General features: G+C 50.6%; 10 protein-coding genes across 10 annotated transcripts; 6 read left to right on the top strand and 4 right to left on the bottom strand.

The window, feature by feature from the left end:
* Positions 1-507: 507 nt before the first annotated feature.
* On the top strand, positions 508-2477 carry GUITHDRAFT_136428 (hypothetical protein; the record flags this gene model as incomplete). The annotated part of the gene is made up of 9 exons (XM_005835674.1): positions 508-978; positions 1032-1405; positions 1572-1672; positions 1726-1847; positions 1897-1975; positions 2060-2123; positions 2194-2236; positions 2303-2323; positions 2394-2477. 9 exons carry the CDS (start codon positions 508-510, stop codon positions 2475-2477), a joined length of 1359 nt encoding a protein of 452 aa, XP_005835731.1.
* A 2232-nt stretch (positions 2478-4709) lies between these two features.
* Positions 4710-6184, top strand: GUITHDRAFT_105379 (hypothetical protein; the record flags this gene model as incomplete). The annotated part of the gene is made up of 11 exons (XM_005835673.1): positions 4710-4765; positions 4817-4946; positions 4999-5096; positions 5149-5215; positions 5275-5313; positions 5362-5440; positions 5486-5532; positions 5580-5741; positions 5783-5832; positions 5977-6040; positions 6089-6184. The coding sequence occupies 11 exons, from the start codon at positions 4710-4712 to the stop codon at positions 6182-6184; spliced, it is 888 nt and encodes a 295-aa protein (XP_005835730.1).
* Positions 6185-6950: 766 nt separating this feature from the next.
* GUITHDRAFT_162296 (hypothetical protein) lies at positions 6951-7518 on the top strand (the record flags this gene model as incomplete). Its single annotated transcript, XM_005835672.1, has 2 exons — positions 6951-7294; positions 7352-7518. 2 exons carry the CDS (start codon positions 6951-6953, stop codon positions 7434-7436), a joined length of 429 nt encoding a protein of 142 aa, XP_005835729.1. The 3' UTR covers positions 7437-7518.
* A 55-nt stretch (positions 7519-7573) lies between these two features.
* GUITHDRAFT_105377 (hypothetical protein) lies at positions 7574-9500 on the bottom strand (the record flags this gene model as incomplete). Its single annotated transcript, XM_005835671.1, has 10 exons — positions 7574-7648; positions 7691-7751; positions 7826-8003; positions 8049-8147; positions 8198-8275; positions 8327-8528; positions 8582-8632; positions 8681-8749; positions 8802-8873; positions 8922-9500. The coding sequence occupies 10 exons, from the start codon at positions 9498-9500 to the stop codon at positions 7574-7576; spliced, it is 1464 nt and encodes a 487-aa protein (XP_005835728.1).
* An 898-nt stretch (positions 9501-10398) lies between these two features.
* On the top strand, positions 10399-10950 carry GUITHDRAFT_105376 (hypothetical protein; the record flags this gene model as incomplete). The annotated part of the gene is made up of 1 exon (XM_005835670.1): positions 10399-10950. The coding sequence occupies one exon, from the start codon at positions 10399-10401 to the stop codon at positions 10948-10950; it is 552 nt and encodes a 183-aa protein (XP_005835727.1).
* Positions 10951-11126: 176 nt separating this feature from the next.
* GUITHDRAFT_136425 (hypothetical protein) lies at positions 11127-14175 on the bottom strand (the record flags this gene model as incomplete). Its single annotated transcript, XM_005835669.1, has 5 exons — positions 11127-11216; positions 11264-11611; positions 11672-12078; positions 12130-12625; positions 12676-14175. 5 exons carry the CDS (start codon positions 14173-14175, stop codon positions 11127-11129), a joined length of 2841 nt encoding a protein of 946 aa, XP_005835726.1.
* Positions 14176-15035: 860 nt separating this feature from the next.
* GUITHDRAFT_105374 (hypothetical protein) lies at positions 15036-17218 on the bottom strand (the record flags this gene model as incomplete). Its single annotated transcript, XM_005835668.1, has 9 exons — positions 15036-15130; positions 15187-15271; positions 15320-15531; positions 15593-15607; positions 15678-15779; positions 15827-16745; positions 16806-16949; positions 16995-17093; positions 17150-17218. The coding sequence occupies 9 exons, from the start codon at positions 17216-17218 to the stop codon at positions 15036-15038; spliced, it is 1740 nt and encodes a 579-aa protein (XP_005835725.1).
* Positions 17219-19693: 2475 nt separating this feature from the next.
* GUITHDRAFT_105373 (hypothetical protein) lies at positions 19694-20483 on the top strand (the record flags this gene model as incomplete). Its single annotated transcript, XM_005835667.1, has 4 exons — positions 19694-19806; positions 19856-19904; positions 19957-20016; positions 20256-20483. The coding sequence occupies 4 exons, from the start codon at positions 19694-19696 to the stop codon at positions 20481-20483; spliced, it is 450 nt and encodes a 149-aa protein (XP_005835724.1).
* Positions 20484-22758: 2275 nt separating this feature from the next.
* Positions 22759-24524, bottom strand: GUITHDRAFT_105372 (hypothetical protein; the record flags this gene model as incomplete). Its single annotated transcript, XM_005835666.1, has 8 exons — positions 22759-23538; positions 23624-23702; positions 23768-23873; positions 23919-23982; positions 24029-24097; positions 24153-24237; positions 24316-24347; positions 24393-24524. The coding sequence occupies 8 exons, from the start codon at positions 24522-24524 to the stop codon at positions 22759-22761; spliced, it is 1347 nt and encodes a 448-aa protein (XP_005835723.1).
* Positions 24525-24787: 263 nt separating this feature from the next.
* On the top strand, positions 24788-25780 carry GUITHDRAFT_136421 (hypothetical protein; the record flags this gene model as incomplete). The annotated part of the gene is made up of 2 exons (XM_005835665.1): positions 24788-25357; positions 25406-25780. 2 exons carry the CDS (start codon positions 24788-24790, stop codon positions 25778-25780), a joined length of 945 nt encoding a protein of 314 aa, XP_005835722.1.
* Positions 25781-25911: the final 131 nt, after the last annotated feature.

The following is a 25911-nucleotide window of genomic DNA, read 5'->3' as shown; positions in this document are numbered from 1 at the left end:
GGAGATCGGCTCTAACGTCTCCTGCCACACAGCCGAGTCCTGTTCAGTTGCCCTTGACCGTTGCTTGTACCCACTCGTCCGATGGAGATCTCAGCAGGCTCTCTACGGATCGACGGGGTTCCTCCTCTAACAACTGCGTTCAGCAATAACCTCAATTCACTTCCTCTCCTCTTCCCCTTCCTTCCTGTCCGCCATTCTTCTCCCCTCCGCTGCCATCGAACGTCCGGCAGTCCGTTGGTCCAGAGCCGTTGCATATCCGTTACATTGTGGATACGTTACGCGGTCGTTTTTAATCCTTGTTTTGTTTTACTCAACAACACCAGCAAACAGCGGATTGGGTGCGGATTCGATGAAGGGAGGCAGGGGAAGGTGAACGGACCTGGCCTGAAGACAGGTCGCGAAGAACAATCATGCCATGTGTATTGATGTACTAGCTGTTGGAACAAGGATTCAATGCACCGCTGCGTGAAACCCGAATCTCGCTAGATCGATTTGCTCATTGCGCCAATGCAAGCAGTCGAGTGGGACCATTATCAGCAGGACATCACGAGCGATCGAAGAGCATTGAAGAGACAACGCCAGAAACAATGCAAGTCAAAGGAACGCTCGATCACGAGCAACCTCATAGGTCAGTTGGATGCGATGACGCCGGTGAAACGTCCGGCCGAGCTGTCAGCTCTTGGACAGCTGTCATCGGGAAGAAATCGAGCCCAGCTCCTTTCAGATGTCATTGCTCATGTCAGGGAAGTGAACAAATTCCGCTCACGTGATCTTGCGGATGCATCCGCAGATTCTAGCGAAGCTGCCGAGAGGCCTAGTAGACTTCTCTCGAGCTGCGGAGGGGAGGCCCTCATTGAAGCCTTGCTCACAAGCCATGTAGATCGAATCGTCGTAGTGGAACTCCCAAGCTGGAGGATATGCAGGATGAGCGTCGCCTTCGAGAACGACTACCGCGAATCAGTGTTCAGCCCAACCCTCGTGAGTACGATGATGTTTTTTTACAGAGAGTTTTGACAGGTTGTTGCGAGCAGGTTGGACAGAGCTTGATGCACTTTGTGGAAAGCAGCTACATTGACAGGATGCGGGACTTCGCCAGGAGATTGCGGAGTAATCAGAGCCTAGGAATGCAGCAGGAAAGACGATTGAGCAGTCGAATCGACGTAATGTTTAGAGTGTTCCGAAGACACAACATCGTGACGGTGGGATCGTCGATTGTGCCGTTGTGGGCAAGATATGGGGGGATTGGAATCTTTGTGATAGAAGGAAGAATGGAAAGAGTAACAGAACCTGACTGGATCAGGCTCAACTTGCGGCCTCTGTTTGGAGTCTATCTGTTTAGTCCAGAGGGCTCCAACTCAGCACCCTGGAGAGTGGACGCGGCCATGACATCATACGGCTTTCCCAGGTAAGGTTGATGACAAGCGAAAGAGGGAGGGGAAGGGGGATGAGAGAGAAAAATGGATGTCAAGTTGCTGATTCATTGGGATGACAAGACACCAAACGCTGTGCTGATGAACTTGCTCAAGCCCTGTTTGTCAAACTTGCGGGAGCCTTACATTGTGTTTTCATAGCGAAAGGAACTTCCTTTCGCTATACATGCCAGCTTTACACAACACGGAAGAGTCAACGTCGATCATCCAGTGGATAAAAGAAGGAGCCATGGCTCGTCTAGGTAACAGACGGGAAAGGTTTTCCTGGGACAAGGTAGAATGACGCTACGAACAGCTTCAGTGCAGGAGGCTATTTTTGCATTCTTAGCCACAAAGCATGAAGCACATATGATGTTCGACCCGGATAGCAGTGGGAGGATATGCGCTCATATCCACGTGCGGATTGCTCTGCCACGGGTGAAGGCTAGGGCATAGCAGCAGCGTTCCTGTGACGTGTGGCATCCAGATGTTTGGAGGGTTCAAGTCGTCGTGGACTTGCCTACTCAAACAGCCGTTGGATGGCACAGCAGTGAAAGAAATGGGAGGTATGAACATTTTCGGGGGCCTACTCCTAATTTGGTGACCCTTTCACCTGTACCCAGATGCCTACCAAACTGTAAAACTCGTAGGACACTGGATGGCGCGCGAAGACATGTTCAAGTTTACGGCTTTCTTCATGAGAGTGGGAGACAAGTGAATTTATGAAGCCCTTCGTGTTGTCGATTGATTGAGGTGTTTGATTCAGCGTCTGCTTCCACTCAAGGACTTGGACCTTCGCATCGGGTCTGATTCAGCATGAAGGACAGGTGAGAGCGATTCTCGGAGCCATGTGTTGAAACGAGACTGCTTTGTTCTGATCTTGTGCGAAACAGGTTTTCAAAGATCCACTCGAGGTGAGTGAAGTGACCGGGGTGAACCGGGTTGACTCTCAGCACTGCGTTTTTGATCGATTGGCCCGATCAGGAGCCGTACAGATATTCTTACCTAGTGAAAAGGGTAGGAGAGGCAGATGTGACTCTTGTTGGCTTACTTGCGGATCACGAGTAAACTGATTGAGCCGCTCTGTGGGACTCCGACGGTCACAGTGGTGAAAGGGCCCGGGCCAGCCTGGGCTGCGGCCCGGGACCGTTCAGCCTCCGCCCAATACGGTCCGTCCGATCGGCGGCGGCGGGACCCCGGGACGTTGGCAGGCCCTCCGACGAGGCCGCAAGTCCGAGTCACCCGCCAGTCGGACTGGCCCGGGCAGTCCGCCTCAGTGCAAGTGTAACGGTTTATCGCGAAACATCTGATCTGTAACCGTTGCTCCGCACGCTCGTGCTCAAGCAAGCAGTGGGAGCTTGTCGTCTACCGTCGAGGAACATCTCACTACCCTAAGGTGACTTGCCTGAGTCTTCATCGATGATCTCCTGTCTTGTCTCGATCGCCTTGTTGCCAGCTGTGTTATCGCAAGTGCAGTGCGTTGTTGCCACCTGTTGTTTCTCAAACATCCGCTTTTCAGCTTCATTGTTCTCCCCCACACTTCTCACGCCAGTCAACTCATGTTGATCGGGTATGGAGATGTGGGTTTGTTTACGAAGCAAGAATCCTAGTCTGAGGGAACCTGCTGGGCATTGATGCATTGCGCCTTTGCATTGGGGTCCAAAGTGTTCCCAACATGCCATTTTCCTGTTCTTGTGTTTTGCAAGTTGGATGTTTTCCATCGTGTCAACATGAGTATGACTTCATCAATCAGGTGGTCTCCTTCAAAGAAGTTCATTTGTAAGTCCGCATGCTATTAGGAATGTCAATCTCGAATAAACCAAATTTTGATTCCGTTATTTTCATACTGTTCACAAGCATTAGTTTCGTCGGTCTGAGTATCGACAATTCACGCCGTAATTATTGCAAGGTAGCTTTAAACATGCCCAAAACATTTTTACCTTGTCCTTCTCGCTTGCTCCGGTGAGATCTGTCTCAGTCTTGAATCCACGCTGTTTGAGCCTCGGGCTAGCTCGGCGAGTCTTGTTGAGTCGTGAGATGAGAGATTACAATGGGAAATCGTTGAAGTCTGCAGTGAGAACTCAGAATCTACGAATTGTGGAGCTGAACCTGTTTTCCACAAAGATGATTGAGACTGATGTTAACTGTTGTTGTGGCTGCCATACCTTACGTGACCTTTACCTTGCGGGAATCGACCGAGGCCCTTGGCGGTACCCGGTGACCGGGTTGTGCTACAACGGTGCCAGATCGGACTGAGTTGACTGCAATGACTGGCCGCGAGTCAGGCTCAGCTACAGTCACCTGAGCAACTGGTGACCGGAATCTTTAGGCGACCAACCCACTACTAGTCTTTACTCAAAGTAAAGTACTAGTCAGTAGCCTGCCCGATCACCCGGCCTAGTAAGAGCACTGGCCTCCGTGGCCCGGGCGGCCGGGCACCGTAGACTGAGAGGATTTCCGAGTTCAAGCTTGAGTCTCAAGTGTCGCTCACAAGGGCTCTGAGGCAGACTCGGATTCCTTTCCGAAATATTTCCCGCCATGCGAGGAGCCTGGGGCATTCCGGGGCAACGAGGACGATGGGGAGGGAAGTGAAGGGGCGGGAGAAAGATTGATAGTTGTCGTAAGTGAGAGTGATGGGAACGCAAGAAGTGCAAGAATGCGATTTCTTATCTGTTCGAATCCATGAGAGTCATTGGAAGGATGCCCAATATCTTGTTCTTTGTTCTGCAAGCTCTTCGTTGATATACTGACACAATACTACAGCCAGCCTTGCTGTTCCCCTTCACATGCAGTGCCAGAGAGAGACGGGAGCTCATTCGTCACGAGATCTGTCCTTGGTTTCTCCTCGAGCCAGAACGATCAGAGATGACGCAAAGGTCCAGCATTCTCCAGATTGTTCGATTCTGACTTACTGTTTCCTAAGTTTTTCATGAGTCCTCAACAGTGTGGGGGGAGTCTGTTGAGAAATACCTTGGAAACTCCGTTGAATGTTTCTTCGCCTTCAGACAGAGAGTATGTCGTTGAATTTCCTGAAAGCTGCGTTAACGAAGTTATAGCTTGTCTTGTTCCAAGACAGTACAACAACGAGACAACGCCACGACTTTGCTGAATCCTGAAATCCTCAACTCTGCATCTCCCTACTCGTCGGCAGTTCAGAACAGAGCTGGAGCAGAATCAGTGACGAAGAGAAGCGCTTCGAAAGATATTGATTGCTTGCTGTTAAAAGCAATCAACGCAGAGAGGTCTAGCAGAAGTTCTGCAGCTTCTGAACCTCTGCAAAGGCCAACAAAACTTTTCCGAATGCGAGAACGACCAGCACCAGCAAATTGCGACACAACTGCATTGACATTCTTGAGGTAAAACTTCATTTTAGCCTCTGGTCCAACCTAACGAAGATATTCATTCAGATTTCACAAGAAATCTTTGACATTCGGTGTGAAAGAATTGGATCGAGTGATGGTTCAGAACCTTTCCAAGACTCTGTGCTTGGAAATATGTGGCTCTAGCGCTTGTGGAAAGAGCGAGCTGTTGTTGAATGTAATGTTGCATTGCAAACACAACTGATTCTCTGTAACTCGAATTATCGCAGGCTTGTGCGCAAAGTGTTATACCCGATGAATTCCAAGGTATCATCGTGGGTGGCAGCAAGTCATCAGCGTTGTTCTTCTGCATCGGGTGCACATCAAGGTATTCGGAATGATTCTTTTGAAGAATTTCCTTGCTGATTCATATCTCGAAGTCTGTACATATCGCGGTTAGTAACATTGCTAGATATGCACGCAAGGAAGGTGATCCAATTCGTGGATGTGAGTCTGTCAATCCTCGAATATGAGGGACGTATGTCAAGTCTCTGACCATGTACTAGCAATCGAACCTCGATGTTCAGAGTTGGACCCGTGCCTTTGTGAGTTCGAAGTTAGGTTTCTGGTTCCTTTGTGATGGAACACAACAGATATTAGATTGCCTTTCCCGCATTCACTTTGTTGTTTGCTACAATGCCTTCGAAGTTTTTTGTGCAATACGAAGCATGGGTAAATTATCATCTCTGGTGTCTGTGAATATGACTGTACCTGCAGAGGATTTTTTGCAGTGCGGAAATGTACAGATTGTTGCGTTTGACTGTGTATGCTGCAATCTTGCTTTTTCCGTGCTTTTGTAACAATTTTACAGCTGTCGGTCTTGCAATGGTACAGCAGGGTCGAACAAAAAGCTCACGAGAAGGAGGATTCGCACGGGAGTTCTGCCCAGCTGGATTCGTGCTTCCTTTGGCTAGATTCGCTCGCCAAACAATACAACCTGATCATTCTTGCATCTCGGTGGTTTACAGCTAAAGTGAGCAGAGAGCTTTCGTTTTACGAGCTGAGCGTTCTCAGAAATCGGATGCTTTGGACAAGGATTATTCCATGCACAAGACGAATATGATGTAATTCCACTTGAATTTCTATGCACCATTGATATATGGGCACAGGCGACAGGATGTGTTCAGTCGGAGGTCTGTCCTGAAATCTGAAATCTTCCTCTTGCTCAAGCTCGTTCCCTGCCCGTCGCAACACTCAGCCAATTGCAGGTGGGAGCAAATGGTGACGCATCGAATAGTCTTGGATGTTTGTTCAAAACCAGGAGGGCAAATGGTGAGATCGCGCATGACTTTCTTGATTTGACAAGCTGCTGGTTGGCAGAAGTACGTGGGTTCGGTGAAATCGTTTGAATCGAAGGAAAACCACCAGGAAATTGAATTTAACGTGACGTATTGGCACGACTTCTTGCATGTTTAGCTTTAGCTGTCGAATATCATGCACAGTATCAGTCTCAGTCTCGGACTCCCCAGGGGCCCCAGCCTAGTGTTCTCTTCTCCTTCCGTGAATATCAGCCCTCATACCCTCGGCCATTCACCGTGAGTCCGATCATGATCGAGTCACTCACGGTGGCACCGTAAAAGCCCGGGCCGCTGGCAAGCCGGCGCAGTTCTGAGCTCCGACGGTGAGGTCGGAGCGGCCCTGAAAGGTTGGGAATCCCTTTAGACGGACTCCGGGATAACTGATAACCGCCGGCCCGGCCCGGCCGCGACTCAGTGCGGCAGTGCGCCCCGGTGACCGTTCGGCCCGGCCAGTCCGGCCGTCTCAGTCGGCCCGGCCGCGCCACCGTGTAGTACCGTACTGTACGGTACGGTCCGGCCCGGCCGGGCGCCCAGCCACTCGTCGCCACTCGGACGACTGAGCGGGGATGAGGGACTCAGCCGGCCTGAGCCGCCCGGGGCCGGGACCGGCGGCGGCAATGGAGAGGCCCCGGGTACTGTACTACCGCCGTACGGTCCCCGGGTACTAGTCAGTATCTGCCTTGGTATCAGTGATGCGGCCCGGGCTAGCCTGACGGCCGGGTCCGAGGTCCGGCCGGGCCGGGCGGCGAGCCTGGCCTGAGTACCCTCGGAGGGCTGAAAGTTACGACTCGGGTTTTAAAACTTTGAAAGGCGATAAATTCAGGCGACTCCGGGTCTACCAACTAAAGAAAAACTGCCCCCTCTCATAAAGGCTCCGCCGCGCCATGGGGTGGTTGACGCATGTGTATGAGGTGGAGGCGACGATGAAGGGGAGCAGAGAGGAGGTGGCAGACGCCATCCGAGAGATCATCAAGAGCACCAAGCATTATGCGCTCATGGACAACGCTGACTCGCTCTTCAAACGTCCTGGAGATAAGCATGACATCAAGCATGCCTACCTGAACTCGGTGGTAGACCCCAACGCTTTGCTCGTTGTCGGGACCTGCACCAGTCCTCTCATGAAGTTTGTTGACGATATCGCATTCACGGTGATCAGCAGTGGAGACGGAGTGACGGTCAAAGGACTGAGCGTGTCGCGCATTGGGGAAGGAGATATGTTCAAGAACAAGTGAGTTTGAGATTGTCATAGCAGCTCTTTATTCTCGCTGACGTTTTCTCTTCGCAGGAAGAACATTGAGACTGTTCTGAAGCTTCTCTCGCAGAAGAATGAGATGTACAAAGCAAGCTCCAAGAAAGTAATTCGCTCCTAAGTATGAAGGATTCAAATCCAACAAAAGCAACAATGCTTGCACACTTTATACACGATTGTGGTAGTTAAATCAATTCAATGACAACATTCTTAGTCTACAATGTGCTGACAGTGGTTCTGTTCTCTAAATCCATCGTGTTATCCCTTCAGTGTTTTTCCCAGGCGTATGAACTGCGGTAAACCCCTTTCGTTCCTCATTTTCGCCCAGCCAATCTGCGCAGCAATCAGACTCTCAAACTTCTACCTTCTTGGTACCATCGGGCTTCGGATGTAGAGCCAGCCTTCCTTTTCTTGCTCCACCGTGACGAGCGCGTAACTGCAAGCAAGTAGACGTGAAAAGAGCCATCAGCGTGTAGAGAGGAATAGAGCTGAGCAGAGTTGAGAGCGTACCTCTTGAGGTGACCCACAATGTCTGCCGTCCCCTCTGCATCTGCATGGAGATCGACGCCTTTGGTAGCCACAACCTTCCACCGCGATTGCTGTGGCTTGCTCTGAGATTGCAGACGATTCATCGAGTTGGCAAGAGTTCGGGCTGAAGTAGCAGTCATGTCTTTTTCCTCTGTTTTCACTGTTCATGGGTCAGTGAGAACGTCTTGTTGTTCTGCGATGCAACCTATATCGGAAGGAACGAGATCTTGGGCAGTTGCCTCCAGAGCAGGAGCCGCCGACATATCAATGGTCTTCTCCTTGTCTTCAATGCTCTCAGTGTCACCTGTCGCCAACCTCCCTGTCAGTGAGGGGCAATCGTGACGTGTCATTTACTCTTAGATGTCTCTCCGCCTTCTGCCGTCTCCTCCTCTTCGTCTGCACGAGGACCGAGGTGTCTTCCTTGTACCTTCACTGTACGCACAACATGTCATAATCTTGCGATGTCATGAGGAGATGACATACCGGCTTTGGGGTCGAGGTTCTCATATCTCCGAGTGATGTATCTAGAAGGGCCCCAGGAACCCCGCGGCTTTGCTTGCGTCGCTTCTTCCGACTGCTCCGACCAACCTTGTGCACTTGAAGAGAGGGGCGTGCTTCTCAAGACGCTGGGACTGCTTGGACTGCTGTAAGAAGGAGAAGAAGAAAAGTTTTCCTCCTCGTTGTCCTGAATCGCGATGAGAAGGCCTTGTAAACCGAAAAAGGATTCAAACAGCTCACCGTATTCGTGTTTGATTCCTTAACGGCACGAAAGACATTCAATTTGCTGAGCTGATAGAAAGAATTTCAGATCTTTGCAAAGAGAAAGATGATCGGAACCTTTACTGTGGATGATGGAGTTTGAATGGTTGAGATATTTGTAGTCCCGTTGTTATTTCTCTTGATTCCCTGTTGAAAGTCATGTGAGAATCATCATATCCAACAAATTAGAATCTATTACCGAAAAGACAGCCTCCGCTTGATCTTTGCCCAACGTTTTTGACGCTTCCCTTTGGAGGAATCTTACACGTTCCTTCCAGAGAAGAATATCAAAAAATGGGTTCTATACATCAGTTCTCACCATTCGCTGTTTCGCCTCGATTCGAGCAGCTTCAGCAGCTTTGAGGTCATTCTCTCTTTGCGCCATCAACTTCTTGCCAAGAATTCTCGCCATGTCTGCTGCTGCTGCTTCTTCCCTGGCTTTGCGCTCTGTCTCGTCATCTTCGATCGAGAGGACATCGAAGTTCTTCTCAGCAGCAACAGACAGAGTTTTTGTCGATCTTTCTGGGTTGGTTTTGATCGTGGGAACACTCTGTCTGCCTTCGCTCTGCTCCACCGGCTTGCTCACAAGGGGCTCCGAGGTCCTTCTGGACTGAAGACCCTCCTGCCACTGCTGGCGGACCGCTTCCTTGTCCGACGACCCGAAGGGATTCAATCGCTTTGTGACGCTCTTGAAGGAGTCGAGGCGACGAGAAATGCCGCGAGCGATGTTGTCTCGAAGACCGCACGTCACTGTCCCTCGTGATCGCACTGACGGCATCCGTCTGGCGCAGACCTGCTGCCAGGTGAATGCTGCGAGGTTTTTATTGTAGTTCGATGTCGATGTTTGAATGACAGCGCTGTCTGCGAAAGAAAATTGTACTGTTGTTGTTGAGACCATGAGCGCCCAAAAACAAAGGAATCTCAAGGACATCACAAACGAGCAAGATCGCAAACTATCTGCCATGGTTTCCCTTCGAACAATGTAGACAGGCCAGGGAGAACAGAGTAAGAATCAATGATCCTATGGCATTGCCCCCATTCCTATGGACAAGATGTCAATGAACAGCAAAACGTCTTTCTGTCACTCCCAATGAATGTCTTAGCATTGCCTACTTATCGGCTCGTCTAACGTTCGCGTGCCCTGCATCATTCTACTATTTCGATTCCAATGGTGCTGTAGAACATGCTCAGCTTTTAACAATTTTGCTTCGGGATAGCTCTGCTCATGAAGAAAAGCTAGAAACAGCTCAAAGGTAGAACAACAGGTTTCGTTCCTAACCATGCTCGATCATATGTCTCTTCCTTTCTAATCCGCAAGTCCTCCTCTACAAAGTCTTCTAGCTCCACAAATGTGCATAAAATTCTGGTACCCTCTTCACGAGCTGATAAGTACACACTCAAGATTTTCTTGTCCTCTCCTCGCCCGGATCCTTACCCCTTTAAAGTTGCCTTCCTCCTTCCCCTTCGTTGGATGCCCTGCCAGTCCTCTTCATCAACTTCGACATCTCCGTTGTACTCTGCTCTCTCAACCTCTCCCCTCCCCATCCTCCTCATCCTCCTCATCCTCCTCATCCTCCTCCTCCCACCCACTATCTTCGGCCATACAACAATGTCTTCACAGTGGACTGACGGGCCAAGTGATTCTCATTATTTACTCCAAAATTTGAAACTATTATGTGTTGATTTGAATTATTTCAAGAACTCATCAATTCACTGACCGCATCCCCTATGTGACCACCTTGCATCGAAGTTCCTTGTCATAACGATATCGTAACGGATAAGACCGAGTAGCCGCAATGGCAGGGACGGCAGCCGCTTGCGCTGCCATAGCGGTACCGCATGTCGTATACCTCATCATGTGGACCCGACCAGAGATATGGTTGAGACGATGCAAGAGGATAGGAAGGGATCCTTGCAGGGAGATGGCCTGGTGGATGGTAGCAATGAAAGGGATACAGGCGATTGCAGTGCTGTTGTGGCTTTGGAAGGTGGAAGGTGGTAGTGGGAGGCTATGGTGGGAGACGTGGACTTTTAACCTCTACAGAGCATTTGCAGTTGTACTCTTCTGTGCTGGACAGTTCCTCAACGTAGCATGCTACAAGGCTCTAGGGTTAAATGGAATCTATTACGGAGTGAAGTACGGCAAGAAGGTACCATGGTCGCATGAGTGGCCCTACGGAGGCAAGTTTTCCTTGAGGCATCCCCAGTACGTGGCATCGGTGATGACAGTGTGGTGTGCCATGCTTCTCTTGAGCCTGGATGTACACTATCTCAACGGAGCTTACGTGATCCTTGGGTTTTGGACCGCCTGCTACGTGGCAACAGCTCTTTCGGAGGATCTTTTGTAGTGACTTCTCCTCTCAAGATGATTTTCCCGGTTTCATGTGTTGTCTAGAAAAGTTTTCCCTCCCCATCAGTATGCCTCTCACACTTTTAACCCGCACACCTCGCGCCTCACTCTAGTTTACAGCAGATCACACAAGACGGCCAATCCGTTCCTTTGAAGCACTCTCAGGGCTTTTGGTCACAGTGCCGACATCGGCTGAAAGGGTCCAACGCAGCCGTCGGCACTACATGTCTGCAAGAACCTACCCGTTTCAAGGAAAGCCGCGACCTGTAGTCTGTACGTCAGCCAGGGGCGACCTTGTCCACTGGTTGTACCTGTCTGAGTCCTCTGCCGTCTCGACGAGGAAGCTCATGTGGGTCCGTCTCCTCCGCTGCCGGCAGATTTAGCTGCGGCTGCGGCTTCACTCCATCAAAGTAAAACTCGGTGAAGAGGGCCCGAGCACTGCCGCCCGTGAGGTATCCATCCTCTGCTGGTGCAATCTCCGATATGCCGTATTTGTGATGGGGAGACGGGAATCTAACAGCTCCCAGCGCACGTGCGAGGATGTCAGCTCCGATGATTGAAACCTGCGCATCGCCCTCTGCGGCCTGAATTAGGAAGCGTTTCCCAGCAAAGGACTCGTTGTGGCTCAGCCAGCCTGATGACTCTCCTGGGTCCCAGAGCTGTCAAAGAGACAGGGGAAGAGCATAAGTCTCTCAGTCCTCAACAAGAATCATTCATACCTGTTGCATGAGAGACAGCGCAAGCCGAAGGTGAGTTGGCCGTAAAACCTGGATCTTGAGGATCTTCAAGTAGCTCTTGAAGTCCAGACTTCTCATGAGTAGCAGAGCAAGGGGAGTTCCTGGAACGCTCAAGACTGATCTTGTCAAGTAGGGAGAGGAGAGCGTGTATCCAGCACCCAGCACACCGCCCATAGAGACCCCGTAAAAGTACGCAGGAGTTGAGCTGCTGATGGTCTCGGAGCCTGCTGACTTGAAGGCAGCGTTCGTTCGCAGCAAGTTGCGCAAGTACCATATCCCGCAGGCTCCGTTGACGAAGCTCTGCATCAGCTGTGCTGGAACCACCTTGAAGGCGCTGAGGTCACTCAGCAAGATCTTAAAGACGATCGGAAGGTCGAACTTGGACATGCCTGCCGGTTCAAGTCAGGATTTTCGATGGCAATCGTCGGGTTCCACCCCACCTGCAAAATCGACGGCAAACAAGATGGAATTAGTGCGATTTGCGAGACCTTCCAACCATCGCTGCTGGACAGCTTCAGCACGAGTGCCCAAGATCCCGTGACCATAATTGAGGATGAATTCAGATTTCTTCCTCTTGAGCACGCTACAGGGAATCAATGAAGCAAACTGGACATCAACGTCGCCAGAACGGATAGGTACACCTCCTTTAAAAATCGTGAAAAGATCATGACCTGGACCTGGTTGACTCGTGTAGCTCGGGATCTTCATTCTGCCCCAAACTTGTCTGCCCCTGCTGATGACGGCATCACATTGCTCTGCCACGACGTCCTGGACTTCAAACTTGGGGATGAAGAAGGAAGAACGCATCTGCTCCAGCGAATCGAGTACCATGTGTCTCGCCCTGCCTTCAGACCCTTCCCATGACCCTGTACGAAAATCCCAAGCAATCTGCAGCTCTTGCCTCTGCCACCCAACTCTTGCTAGGGTGCCGAAAACCTACAGCATGTTCCGTCACTTCGCAATATGCATACTTTGGCAATTATTACCGTATCTTCGAATACTGCTTGCCGTTGTGGGTCTCCTGAACCATCTCGAAGAGCCGTAAACGTGGTGGATGGCTGGATCAACTGGCCATCCTTCACGTTGCGCAGCCGTCGTACTGCGACAACGTAATGAGCTGAATAGCGAAGCGGAGCAGCCGGCTGAAGTATCAAAACGTAGCCAAATCCCTCTTCCTTCAAGGCAAAATCAAGCTCAACAAAGTGCGGTACAGGCCGTGCCGTTTCGACGTCGATCAGTAATGTGTGGCTTTCTGCCAAGTTGACTGAGAACGGGATGGAGTCCTCCGGGCGCTCTGAAACCTTATTGTCAGGCCGCAAACTTTTGCGGTCTACATCAATTTTTCCGTCTCCAAGTCTAAAGAGCATTGGAGCAAGAATAGAGAAACCATCCAATACATTCCATGCATCAAGATCTAGCGTGACGCGGCCCCCGCTGTTCAGAGGCAGGGATGATTCAATGGGGATACGGACTTTCCAGCCTGTTGAGGATTCCGAGTCTGGACGCATGAAGAAAGATGATGGAAAAGGAAACAAACATTCAGAAGGATCGATCATGTCGCATGCACCGTCCAGAACATAGCAGTTAGCGTCCCCCATGGTAGTAGTGTCGCAGCGTTGACCTGGAATCCAACTTCCGAAAACTCCAAGAAAGACAGCACCAACCATTAGGGATATCACTGCAGCTACGATGAAAAATAAGAGGCAGATAGGAGTTAAGAGTCTGAGAGCAGATACAGAGTGACGATCGGGAAGGAGAGAAGGACGGACGAGAAAGGCATTGAGCAGCCTTCGAAACCCCTCATCGCGTTTGGGTTGCCAGTAGCTGTACCGTGAGGTGTGTAGCGCTCGAAGAAGGAATATTGCTGGAAGCGGAGCAAGGAGAACATCCAAAACAGAGACGAAAGAGAAGAAGTAGTAAGTCCCCTGCCAGTAAATGTTGACCTCCCTAGACGGGCTCGTTTCCCTCAACAGAGCGTCCATTACCATCACAGTGAAGTTCATCATCACGATTGCAAATACCAAGTCGAACACTATGCATAGGCACAGACAGACAGCACGAAGAGAGCTGCAGTACTTGAAGCCTCCTGATCGGATTTTCAGTAACAGAAGGCCACACATCAGACCAAAAGTGCTTCTGAAGAGAAAGGGCCCAGTAGCGACAGGACCTTTGAAGAATGAATAGACTACAAACAGCGGCACAAAGTGCCTCAAAGAAAGAGTAGCGAAACACAATCCCCCCATCTTGAGCTGCCAATCTGTTCCTGCAAGCGCGTTGTCACTGACAAAGTCGTTTGTATTGCCACCCCGATCCATCCCGTGTCCATCCAGCGGCGCGTCCTCTGCATGAGATCCAGAGGCTCTTGCGCTCTCATGGTCATCGTAGAGGGCGTCTTCCTCTTCCTCTCTCCTCTGCAGCTCCGTCAGCTGCACCTCGTCTTCCGCTCGCTCTCGCGTCCCCCGCAGCCGATGCACCCATCCCAGCATTCCCGCCAAACGCCTCAAATTTCATAAATCTAATCGTCCGGCGGGCCCGGCAGTGGGCCGGGCCCGGTCGAACTTCAGGCTTAAACGGGCCGGCCGCGCCGCCGCCCGGACGCGGCCGGGTGCCGGCCTGGGACTCGCCGCGGCACGGTAAGTTATGCCGAGTCGGACCGTCGGGCCGGATTTTCGAATTCAACTTTGTATGGTTCAACGGGAGCGAGCCTTGGGCTTCGAATGCTTTACTCAACTTGAAGGTAACTTAGTAAGCAAATTAAAAATCAGTGCGTGGACAATGGCATGCCCCCGTGAGTGGACTGAGAGGCTTGACCCTGACACTGTCCGGCGCACAGGCCATACGGCGAGAAGAGAAAAGACAGCGAGCCTGAGCCTGTACGGTCAGTCACCGGGTTAGGCCCGCCCCCGGGCCGGACGGTAACTAAGTAACTGATGAATGTTTTTATCGGATCCTCCGGGCCGGCGCCCGCCGGACCGTCGGATCTGATCCGATTGGGCTACTCAGGTTAAAACTTGAAAGCAGAGAGGGCCCTGACACTGTGCAGTGACTGGCTCCCCCGTGATCTATGGCTAACGGTCCGATCCTGGTGACTCAGTGATGAGCCTGATCTGTGATCCTTCACGGTCAGTCACGCGGCTGTGGAACTTGAAAGCATCGTTTCTAGGATCGCAGTCGGTCACAGGTACGGTCAACTGCTCTCTATCCGCAATCGGAAAAGTACTGTCATTCGGTTTGCAGCTGAACGAATTGGCAAGCATGATAGACAGATTCATTCAAGTATTGCTTGTCAGTTTGTCACATTCCTACAAGTTCTTCAGCGAGCCATAACTTCCGCGACATTCATGATCTAAACATCCCATCTTATCGGGTCCAGGGGGAGGGAGGATTTGTTGGATTTGGGTTCCATGGATTGGGATTTTGTTGTTGGCCGAAAGCACCAGCCTGAAGGTCTTTCACTCGCAGGATAGATATCATTCAGGGAGTACAGACCTGTGCACCGTTTGGAATAGGGCTCAGTGTGCTCTGCTGCTGCTGCTGCTGCTGCTGAGGCTGCTGGGAGCCAAAGATCGAACCAAGGCCACCCTGCTAAGCTCGGCATCAGATCAATCTTTCACGGCATAGAGCTCGTACCTGCGTATTTCCTCCGAAGGGAGTGTTACCGAGGAAGCTGGAGGACTGTGAATTCTGCTGGGCAGGCGAGAGACCTCCGAATAATCCCCCAGTTGTTGAGGGTTGGGCTCCACTCGAAAACAATCCTCCGCTCAATCCTGTTGGTTGCTGCGGCTGTTGCTGTTGCTGTTGCTGTTGCTGCGGATTCATGCTGCCGCCGAAGAGCCCTCCACCTACACATGCATTACCGATGTATACACAACAAAAGCACGACAAAAGGTGCTATCTGCTCACCTGATTGTGTCGACCCTGCACGATGAGCAAGCAAATCCAGCGTCAGTGAGATACTATCAATTGCACACAATTGGCAAAAGGTCACCTCCAAACAAGTTACTATTTGGTGAAGAGAAAAGTGAGGAAGACGTAGGATTTGTGCTGCCAAACAATCCCCCAGACGTTCCAGTGGCTGTGTTCCCAACACCTTGATTTTCACATCAGGACGAGTTTTTCAAAGTTTCGCCCACAGACCTGAAGTCGGTGCGCTACCGCCGAAAAGGTTGCTCTGCGTGGTTGTAGGAGGTCCTTGACCGAATAAATTGCTACTTCCACTTCCAAACAGGCTTGTCTGCGGTGGTTTGGGGGCATTTATAGTCGACCCAAACAAACCGCCCGATGAAGTTGGCGATGCTGTGTTGGCAGGGTTTCCGAATAATCCACCGCTTCCGCCTCCAAGAGCATTGTTACTCCCAAAGAGACCTCCGGTGGTAGTTGGCTGGGGCGGGTTTGTACCACCAAACAACGAGTTTGATGCTCCCGGTTGCTGGGAACCTCCAAACAGAGATGTTCCGGTTGGATTCTGAGCCGCAGGTGCAGGAGGGTTGCTCCCAAAGATTGAACTCTGGCCTGCGGTGGAAGATCCGAACAAATTCGACTGTTGGAAAGGTTGCGGCGACGAAAACAAAGATCCAGATTGCACATTTCTATTCTCCTGAGGGACCAGCGGCTCTTGTTTTTGCATTGCTGGCTGAGATTGTGATCCAAATATTCCACCCGAGAACAAATTGTTGCCACTGTTTGCAGTTGTTGATGGAGTGTTGGTCAGGAACCCTGAAATTGGCTGGATGCTGGACTGTTGCTGTGGCTGCATTGGGTTTTGAGGCTGCTGCTGGCTGGATTGACCGAAAAGGCCTCCTCCTAAGCTATTGCCAAACGAATTTCCTGATGCAGGAAAAATGCTGCTCTGTGCCTGTGGTTGTCCAAATGCAGATGCAAATGGATTTTGATTCGATCCAAAAGGATTTGAAGGATTCGAGTTTGATTGTTGGTTGGCCTGAGCATTCTTAGAAGCTTGGTAACTGTCAAACCGTTGCTTGCTTTCTTGCTCCATCTTTTTCTCTCTCTCTTGTATCTGCTGAACATTTTGTCCGCACCATATCGACCAGTAAGCCTTCACAAAAATTCAAAATCAGATTCGCAAAATCCAGAGATCAGTATGTAAATTGCTCACCTGTAATTTCATTTCTTCAAAGCTGGTGTCTCCAGGTACGACAGAAATGCAATTATCATCTCCATGACATGTCAAATGCCAGAGAGGGCTTGGCCCGGAGTCCAAAGTCTTCTTTTTCAAGAAATATTTCACATCTCCATCGCCCTGCAAGAACTTGAAAATCTGTTTTCTTTCCGACTGAGACCATACCTCACGCGTGTAGTAGACGGTGTCTGCAAGTTCTTTCTCAATCAATTCGATGGGTCTTTGAACGTTGAAGTCAGATAGAGGCAATTCCCTTGAGAACATCTGCCGTGAAACTCAATTGAAACATCGCAGGGTCATAGCAGGGTTCGGAGTCTGACCTCTTTGTACAACCTCCTCAGGTCTCGTCCCATGATTCCAGACGGATTCTTCTCCAGCAATGTCTGCATGTTTTTCTTCAATTCCTCCGAAGAGATCCTCGACTCTATTGGCGAGCCCCACGCTCCACCGATTCTGAACCCAGACCCTCCTCGCAATCGCAGGAAGTCTGCACGAGGCTTATACGATGCATGACGTAAGTCGCTTTCCTCAGGATTAGACAATAGAAAGCTGGAAAAATGTAAAAGTAAGAAGCTAATTACATACAGAAGAGTCCCAACAAATCTTGTTACCTCCACTTCACGGCTGCAGGATTTGAGGGTGTGAATTGTTGGCTGCCGTCAGCTATGGGGATGTAGGAGGGCGCAAAGGATTGGAGAAGAAGGACGGACAAGACAGCAACTTCTAAAGGTCCTCTAGTGCGCGGGATTCTCAGCATGCTTCCCTTTCTCACCAAAGCCACCATCGTCGCCAATGCAATAAATACAGTGCTGGACAGGCAGCATCAATAAGAAGATCAGAACAAGTGCATGTTCAATCACCTGGCAACCAATTGTTTTCAGTGCTCCTCAACACATCTACTCGTGCACTTTCAGAGTCGCACAAGACCTCGTTGAGCCAGAGCCCCGGGTCTGATTTCCTCTGATAGTTTGAGCGTCAGGGAAAGACGCAAGAGGGATGGTAGAAAATGAGAACCTGGACGCAAAGATGAGGGAGGTGAGAGCTGTGAGGAGGAGGAGCGGGGCTGTTGAGATGGAGCGATGGCCAAGAGCCGGCAAGGTTCCTCGAGAGCCGGCGGGCGGATGGCGGCAGGGGAGCCGGGGGAGAAGGAAGTAGTACCGGTTGTAGAACTGTTATGAACCACGGTGGGGGTGGACGTTTCCATCACCGGTACTTTTCTATTGCTTGTGGCCAATTTATAGGGGTAGAGGTACAATCGTTTGGCTACCGGTGTGAATTATTCATTCTTTGTAAATAGGGGTATTTTGGCCTTTAATATTCATGGAATGGAGGGGGTAGGGGTGAAGAGCATATGGAAGATGGTGAGGTGGGGTCCATAACCTTGTCGGAGATGGTCAAGATGAAGGTAATGGCGACGAAGCAATGATGAGAATGAGACATGAAGACGAGGAGAGGGAGGGAGGGAGCGACAGACGAAGATGGGGGAGCTGAGGGAGGGGATGAGTGCTAAGAGGGACGGAGAAGATGGGAGAGCTGAAGAAAAGGTTGAGTACAAAGTTTGATGAGCAAGGCCTCAGGACTGTAGCAGGATTTCGGTGTAGAAATTCGAAGATGGGATGACGATGATGCATGTAATGTTGTCATATCAAGTGATTTAAGACCGAGATCCCGATTACACTAGCCAGGTGCTTGTTGCTGCTTTGTATCAAAGATTTGCACTTGGATGAGAATGGTTGGTTTCGGAATATGCTGTTTCGTACTTGATCTTCCCTGGGCATTGCGTTGATGGAGTTCCAGGCAGAGGATTTTGGGATCAATCTGTCGAAGGATGGCTCGAGGATCAAAGTATCCAATGTGAAGGTGAGGGTGTGGAATGGTCGAGCAAGTTAAGAGTCTGAGGTGATATCCAGGTCAACAGCATCGCATCTTCGTCCTGGTGAGCGAACCATGCATGTGCTGGAGCATCGAGGTCCTCATTGATGCACCAGCATGCTGTTCCCGGGCGATGAGATTGTAGAAATTTGCGGGAGGTCATTAGAGAGCGTATCCCTACAAGAGGTTTGCCCAATGAAAGTATTGTGAGCACCCCGGTGACCGAGGTCTTCAAGGCTGATGAATTGTTCAATTCCGAAGATGTCGATTTAACTTGAGGTGAAACGTACATCTGCCATGTTTCTAACCGCTGACGTCTCTTCTTGATCCTCGACTACTCCTTGGGTGACCTGCCGGATCTTTTCCTGACCTGCCGGATCTTTTCCATAGACCACAAAGCGTTGGATTACATCAAGAAAACTTTCTGCGCGTTCGCCTTAGAAACCCGCAAGCAGTGGAAGCCTCGCATGCTGAACATCAACATGCCAACGACGAAGAAGATGATGCCCTGTTTGATTACAGGAGGAGCGAAACAATCCTCAGGTTGGATCCCTGCCTGCCTCATCTGTTGTCTGAAGTTTTCCGTAAGACTGCGTGAAATTGTTGCCATTCAGTCTGTTAGCACAGAAAGACAGCGAAGGTAGGCCCGTGGAACTTCTCCCCGATAATCTCACAGTCCTTGACAATGATTCTCAAAGATCCGAATGCGGGAAAATGCTCAGTTGGTTAGAAGCTTGGTGTCACGATCTGGGTGCAGAAACGTTTCAGGTTGTTTGTTTGGAGCTTCTTGTATGCGCCTCGTGGTGTTAGAAAGAAGAAGCTTGTTTCAGAAAGAAGAAACCTTTTATAGCTTTGTCATGATACCAACTAATCGAAGCAAGTCTGTTTCGATTTGATGGAGATGAAATTTGAGATTTCAACCTGTGCTCCAGCAAGATCCTGTCCGATTGGAGTGCATGCTAGATGTATTGACTCTTCCGTTTCAGACAAACATGGGAAAATCTCCGAATAAGAACTTGACGCCAAACCTTGTTGCGATGTTTAAAGGCAAAAAGAGAGAGCCGATTCTTGTTCACTTACACTTTGATGTGAAGGCTGCATACTCGTGAGTGACACACGGAGTTGGTTGCATTGCAAACTGACGATTGAAACAGAGAAGATGGATGGAAACAGGATCCTTTCTTGCTTTTGCACGAAGACAAGGTGATCAAATCAACAACATGCCACGGCGACGATGCCTCATGCATTCAAGCAGAGGCTCAGCGGGAGGATGGGAGGAAAATGTGACATCGTCGCATGGTTGAGCGTGATCGAGGTGAATGATGACGTCAACCGGTGCAAGAAGTTTTGAATTGGAACACAGAGATATCGAACATCAGCAAGAGACCTCCCAGTCTCTGTGAGATCCCTCAACCCTTTCCCTTTGCCTTTCCCCATCTTTGCCTTTCCGCTCCTTTCCTCCTCTTTCACTCTTCACTTCCCTTTTCCTTCTTCTCCTCCTTCCCGTCCTCTCCTCCTTTTCTTTCCTTCTTCTCATGCTAACTGGCTTCGCAGGTTGTCATCATCTTCGATAGCTGTTTTGAGATCGGCAGCCCGACGATGCAGGGGACACTTGAGGAGGTGAAGGAGAAGTTTCTCAAGTCCCCGTCCGCTCCATCAGGAGACGAGCATATCTTGCAGCCATCGACGTTGCTGCTCTTTTCCTCCTTCAATCCTTCGGACAACATCGAAGCTTGCATGCTCAAGAGCTGCCGGGGCTGCTCTACCTCTCCGTCTCCGTGAGTCTCCTCCTCCTCCTCCTCCTCCTCCTCTTCCTTTCTTGACTTTTCTTCGGCTCCGTTACTCTCACGCCCTCACTCAACCTTCGGCTCCTGCTCGCTGTCTCAGTCCTCGCTCTGTTTCCTCCTTTCCCTCCCTTACTTCTTCAATATCGCCGTCCATCCTCTCGTCCCGGTCTGCTCCTTTGCTCTTCTACCTTCTCCTCCTCCTCCTCCTCCATGTCCAGGACTAGCTGGAAGACGTCTGATCCACTATTTTCAACTCCAGCTGGAAGACGCAGGGGCGAGGGATGAAGGGAAGTGCACGTGCTACCTGCTGGATAGAGACGACGGGGTGGACCGAAGGAGTGACGTTCTGTTGAGAATGATTGTGGTGAACTTGAACATTTCCGATCAAACACTCCCGAGCTCTCTCACTCTCTGGCCAGCCCCTTCTCTCTCTCCAACTTGACCTTGCACTCCCGTCTGCTCCGGAGGATGATACCGCGGGCCATGTCAGCCTCGACGACGAAGTCTTCTCAGGTGCGATGGTGAAGGACTCTGTTGTTCGGCATGTGACAGCAGCTAGCAGGGTTTGATCTCAAAGACTCCATCAAGTCAGCAGACGACATTCCTTCCAAGCTTATGCAAGCTTCAGTCTCCTTCCACGGCATCTCTCAACCTTCGGACCAGCCGGTGAGACGTTTGACATTTTATTTTCCTCTACTTATCCTCACTCTCAACTCATCGCCCTCTTTTCGCCATGGCACTCGCCCCCCCAGATCTCCGCCTACCTCAGCGTCCGCCTTCCTCCCCAAGTTCCTCCCGAGCAAGCAGAGCTGGCAGTGCAGGATATCCTGCTCCAGCAGGTCCCCTCCCCAGCTCCTCTCCAGCTCTCCTCCTGATCAGGCCTGACAGGCGCAAACCTGCGGCATTGCAGGGTCTCGAGTGAAGATTTTGCGTCTCCTTTCGTCCCGCGGGATTCTGCTGCACAAGGGAGGGGAGGGAGGGAGGAGGGAGGTCGAGGAAGCGCTGGAGGGAGTCCATGGAGGGCGACTGAAGGTGAAGAGGTCCTGGCGGAAGAGGAGAGGTGGTGACGTGGACTCTCAAAGTTGGGGCACGACAATTCAACCATCCCCGCTGCAAGGTCGATCCCTCCTTCCTCTTTCCGCCCACCTTTCTCCCCCTCCCCGCCTCCTCCCTAAGTAGTCTCCTCCTCTTCCTTCTTTTCCTCCTCCTCCTCCTACCTTTTCTCAAGTGTTTACCGTCCCTCATCTCATTCCTGCTTCTCTTTCTCCTGAATCCCAGCACTTCCCTGAAACTTCCTTGTAGCTGCCTCCAGGAATTCTTCCAGCAGTGTCCGATCGTCCTTCCTACATGTCGGAAGAGGTGAAGACTTTGCCATGCTCTGGTGTGCACGTTTGAGAACTGACTGTCACTCCTCGTCCTCGTCCTCGCTCGTCGTCCCGATGCTCATTTCTTTCCATCTCCTGCTCCCCCTGCTCTTCCTGCCTCCTTCTTCGTGTCTTCTTTCTTCCGTCACTTTCTCTCCGTCCCTTTCCTTGTTCCACGAACCATGCAACTTTTTCAACTCTTTCGCCTCCTCAATTGTTTTGCATCCTCCTCCTCCATCTCCAATCCTTCAGTGGTGGGCTGGCGGTGGGTGAATGGCGGGAGGAGGAAGAATTTATCAAGTCCATCAAGACCTGTCACAAGATTATCGAGGTCCTCGTCCTCGTCCTCTTCCTCGTCCTCTTCCTCGTCCTCTTCCTCGTCCTCTTTCTCTTCCTCGTTCCTGGTCCTCTTCCTCGCTCCTTTTCTCCCTCCCTAGCCCTCTCAATACGTTCCACACCCTTATGCTATATCAACATCCTCTTCTTTCTGCCCTTCTCCTCGCTTGCTTCAGCCTTCTCCTCTTCTGCTGCTCCTTGGCCTTTTTGCCACTTGCTCGTGGCCCTCTCTCTGCTTTCTTCAACTCACAGGTTTCAGCAGAAGTTTGGCGGTTGAGACTTCAAGCCCGTTGAAAGATAATGACTGCGATCATAATCGTCCGATCATCAAAACATCAACAACATTGTCAAAATCAACATCATCGTCGTTATCACCATCATTTCCAACAGAAATAATAACAACAGCGGCAGCAACAGACACAATCACAGCCACAGCAGCGACAGGAACAATCATGTAACACATGACACACCTCCTGCTGAGATCAGAGCGAAAACCAATCTGTGAAACAATGAAGACAGTCAGCTCTTGACGCAATCATAACTGATTCCCAGAAACAGTAGCAAAAAATATTAATTCAGGACCTGGAGGGTGCTAGAAGGGATTTTATCGTCGACATGCATTTTTTGGACGGGGACTCGTTCCCATCCTTTCTTCTGTTTGACATGGTTCAGAGAGAAAGTACATGATAAAGATTCAAGTGAATACAAGTTCTTGTAAGGTTCCTCCCCATCCTCTACATCCTCGTCATTGTCTTCACGGGTGCCGACTGCTTCGTCGTCGTCGATTTCCTTGTTCTCTGCTCCATTCCCATTTTCATCAAGGTCTTTGATGGCATCTGCAACATCCTTCGCGGCAAGTTTTTGATCGTCTTGCTGCAGTTGCAGCCGCAGCTTTTGATTCTGTTGCTGTTGCTGTTGCTGTTGCTGTTGCTGTTGCTGTTGCTGTTGCTGTTGCTGTTGCTGGTGTTGCTGCTGGTGGTGTTGCTGCTGATGTTGTTGTTGCTGCTGGTGTTGTTGTTGCTGCTGCTGGTGTTGCTGCTGGTGCTGGTGGTGCTGGTGCTGCTGGTGCTGGTGTTGTTGTTGTCGTTGTTGTTGCTGCTGCTGCTGCTGGTGGTGGTGGTGGTGTTGCTGCTTCAGTTGCTGCTGTTGATCTTGTCGTTTGCCATACTGATGCTCTTTCTCTTTCTCTTGCTCTTTCTCTTGCTCTTGCTCTTTCTCTTGCTCTTGCTCATCTCCATCGATCTCTTCATCAACATCGATCTCTTCCTCTCCATCAACATCGACATCATCATCAGATATGCTGAGCGAGCCCAAATTTTCTTCTTCAACGCTCTCCACCTTCTGCACCGCCTGAAGGCCATTATTCTTTTGCAATTGGTCAGATCGAAATAAACAAGTTCCAAGTGATAGCAAGGCAACAAGAAAAACAGCTCACCCTGTTCTCCAGCTTCGAAAGTTTCTCGTCCAAAGATTGCAGCATGTCTCGTCGAGCCCTCAAACTGTTCAGGCGCTCCCTACGCTCCAACATGCTGGGATGCTCCTCCATCAGTGAAAACCTTCTTCCTCTCACCACAGTCACCTTGCTCTTGATGATCTCTCCTCCTCCTCCTCCTCCTCCTTCGCTTCTTCCTTCTTCCATGCTTCCACTCTCCCAGATCTCATTCCTTGCATTGACACTCCTATCCCTTCAACCCTCATGTCAAATGGCCGTACAACTCCGAACAGCATACCATCTTCTTGCCAACCTTTCCTCTCACTCTCACCCATCGACTGTTCCTCATCTCCACCCTCGTCCTGCATGGTTTGGTCAGAATTTCGAGCCTTAGGGCAAGGGCACCACCTTTTGATCGCCCAGCTGGCTGATTTCAATCACGTTGTTCTTGAATCCGTTGGCTGTGATGGAAGTTTGCTGAGCAAAGAAGACAAGTCAGTGGGAACAAACATGGCAAGAACTCTACCCACACCTGAGTAGAGCAAATCCATGTTGCCTTGTCGATGACAAACTTGTACTGGTAAGCTCCAGGTGCCAAATCCAGACTTGTTACCCACCTGCATGACCCGCAGTAAGTTTTCTCTTCTCACGCACTAGTACCGTGTTTGCTCTCTAGTACAAAACATCCGCATCACCTCTGTACGTCCTGCCGCAACTCCGTCTTGCTCTATAGCACCGTCATTTTCCAAACATACTTAAGACTTTGTTGCACCTGCCAATCGTCCCATGAGCCGACCACTGCGACCGACTGTACACCAGGAAAAGAAGACAGCTCTGACTTGTCCATGAAGAACTCGATCTGTTTCACATCGCTCATCCTCTCAGCTCCTCCTCTCAGTTGCATTCTTTGCTCAACGACCAGTGGCATACGGAACGACGACGACAAGTCCACCGTCCCCAAAACCACGACAACCATCGCCATTGAACAACTTCTACCACCAAACATCTTTGATGATACAATTTTCTGCTGGATGATCCTCTGAGTCCAAGTCTACCTGGCTGCTTCAGACTGGCTGCTTCAACTTCGAGACCACTTCCGCATTCCTTCTATCCACGCATCTTCAGCTCACTCGATATCACCTCCCGTGTCGATCGAGCGCTTCTTCCATGTCTCTCCTCTTGTTTGTCCTCCTTGCACTAGTCTTCGTCGTTCTCTTCCTCCTGCTCCTTCTCCCCGTCCTCCTCAGACCTTATCGTGGTCCGGCATGGCCTCCAGCACGATTTCATTCGATTGAAATCCACTCATTACACTTTCTTGAAAAATTCCTCCCTGGTTTAAAGGATTCAGTTCGATTGCAACCAAACAGCGCCATGGCGGCGGGTGGCGTTCGGGTGGACACTGCGCTTGCACCATGTCTAGTGCTGGGCTATGCCGACATCTCTTCCTCGGGCGCGCGGGCCGTCATGCTCCTGAGAGAGCTCCTCAACAAGGAAGTTCCGGAAGCAAGGAGGACAGGATCAACGGGGACCCTGTGGTATCGCCATGACAACGGAGTACAGCGGGATTGTGCGATAGCATGGGCGGGGGTCGATCCTCTAGCTAACCTCTACGTCGATACATTTTACAATGATAGCGGAGAAGCAGTGCTGTCTTTGATATGCCTCAACTCACAGATCGTTGAGAAGAGCACGTCGTCGGTAGCTCTCAGCCTGGTGCAGAAGATCATACAGGATGAGGTAGGATTTTTCTGTTGGGAGGGTGGAGGTGCATGACACAAATCTAAGGTGAAACAAGTCTATCTGCTATGCGGCTTGAGATTCAACCCGAAAGCAGACAGCCTCCAAGATAAAGTCCACTTCTCCTCCCTTGGCCCGAGCAACATTGAGCACCAGCACCTGCCGGAGTTCGATCCGCGGACGAGATTGAACGACAGCTTCATGTCAGCCTTTGTTCAGCTCCTGAAACTTGAGAAGGGCATTGAAACAACTCTCTGCATCGTCCCTGCCCATCGTCTCCCTACCCCTCTCTGCCTCAACCTCCCCCCGTGTGAGCCGGACAGCAGCAAGGGCACCTATATCAACCTGATCCTGGCGATCGAGAATCTAGCGCTTGGGGGCGTCATTAAGGTATCTTCAGCTCTAGTCTTGTCGTGTGTCTGATCTTGTTTGACCTTGCAGAAACTTCGAAAAGGTTCAAATTTACAAGAAGCTGATTTACCGACAGTCCATTTCCACCCAGTGTCTACACTTACAATCGGAGAGTTCGCTCCGACTGATCCTGATTCTACGCT

The sequence above is a fragment of the Guillardia theta genome, assembly GCF_000315625.1.
Source record: "Guillardia theta CCMP2712 unplaced genomic scaffold GUITHscaffold_20, whole genome shotgun sequence".
Classification (NCBI taxonomy): domain Eukaryota; class Cryptophyceae; order Pyrenomonadales; family Geminigeraceae; genus Guillardia; species Guillardia theta.
The sequence above is the reverse complement of the archived record's forward strand: the minus strand, read 5'-3'. Positions and strand labels throughout refer to the sequence as shown.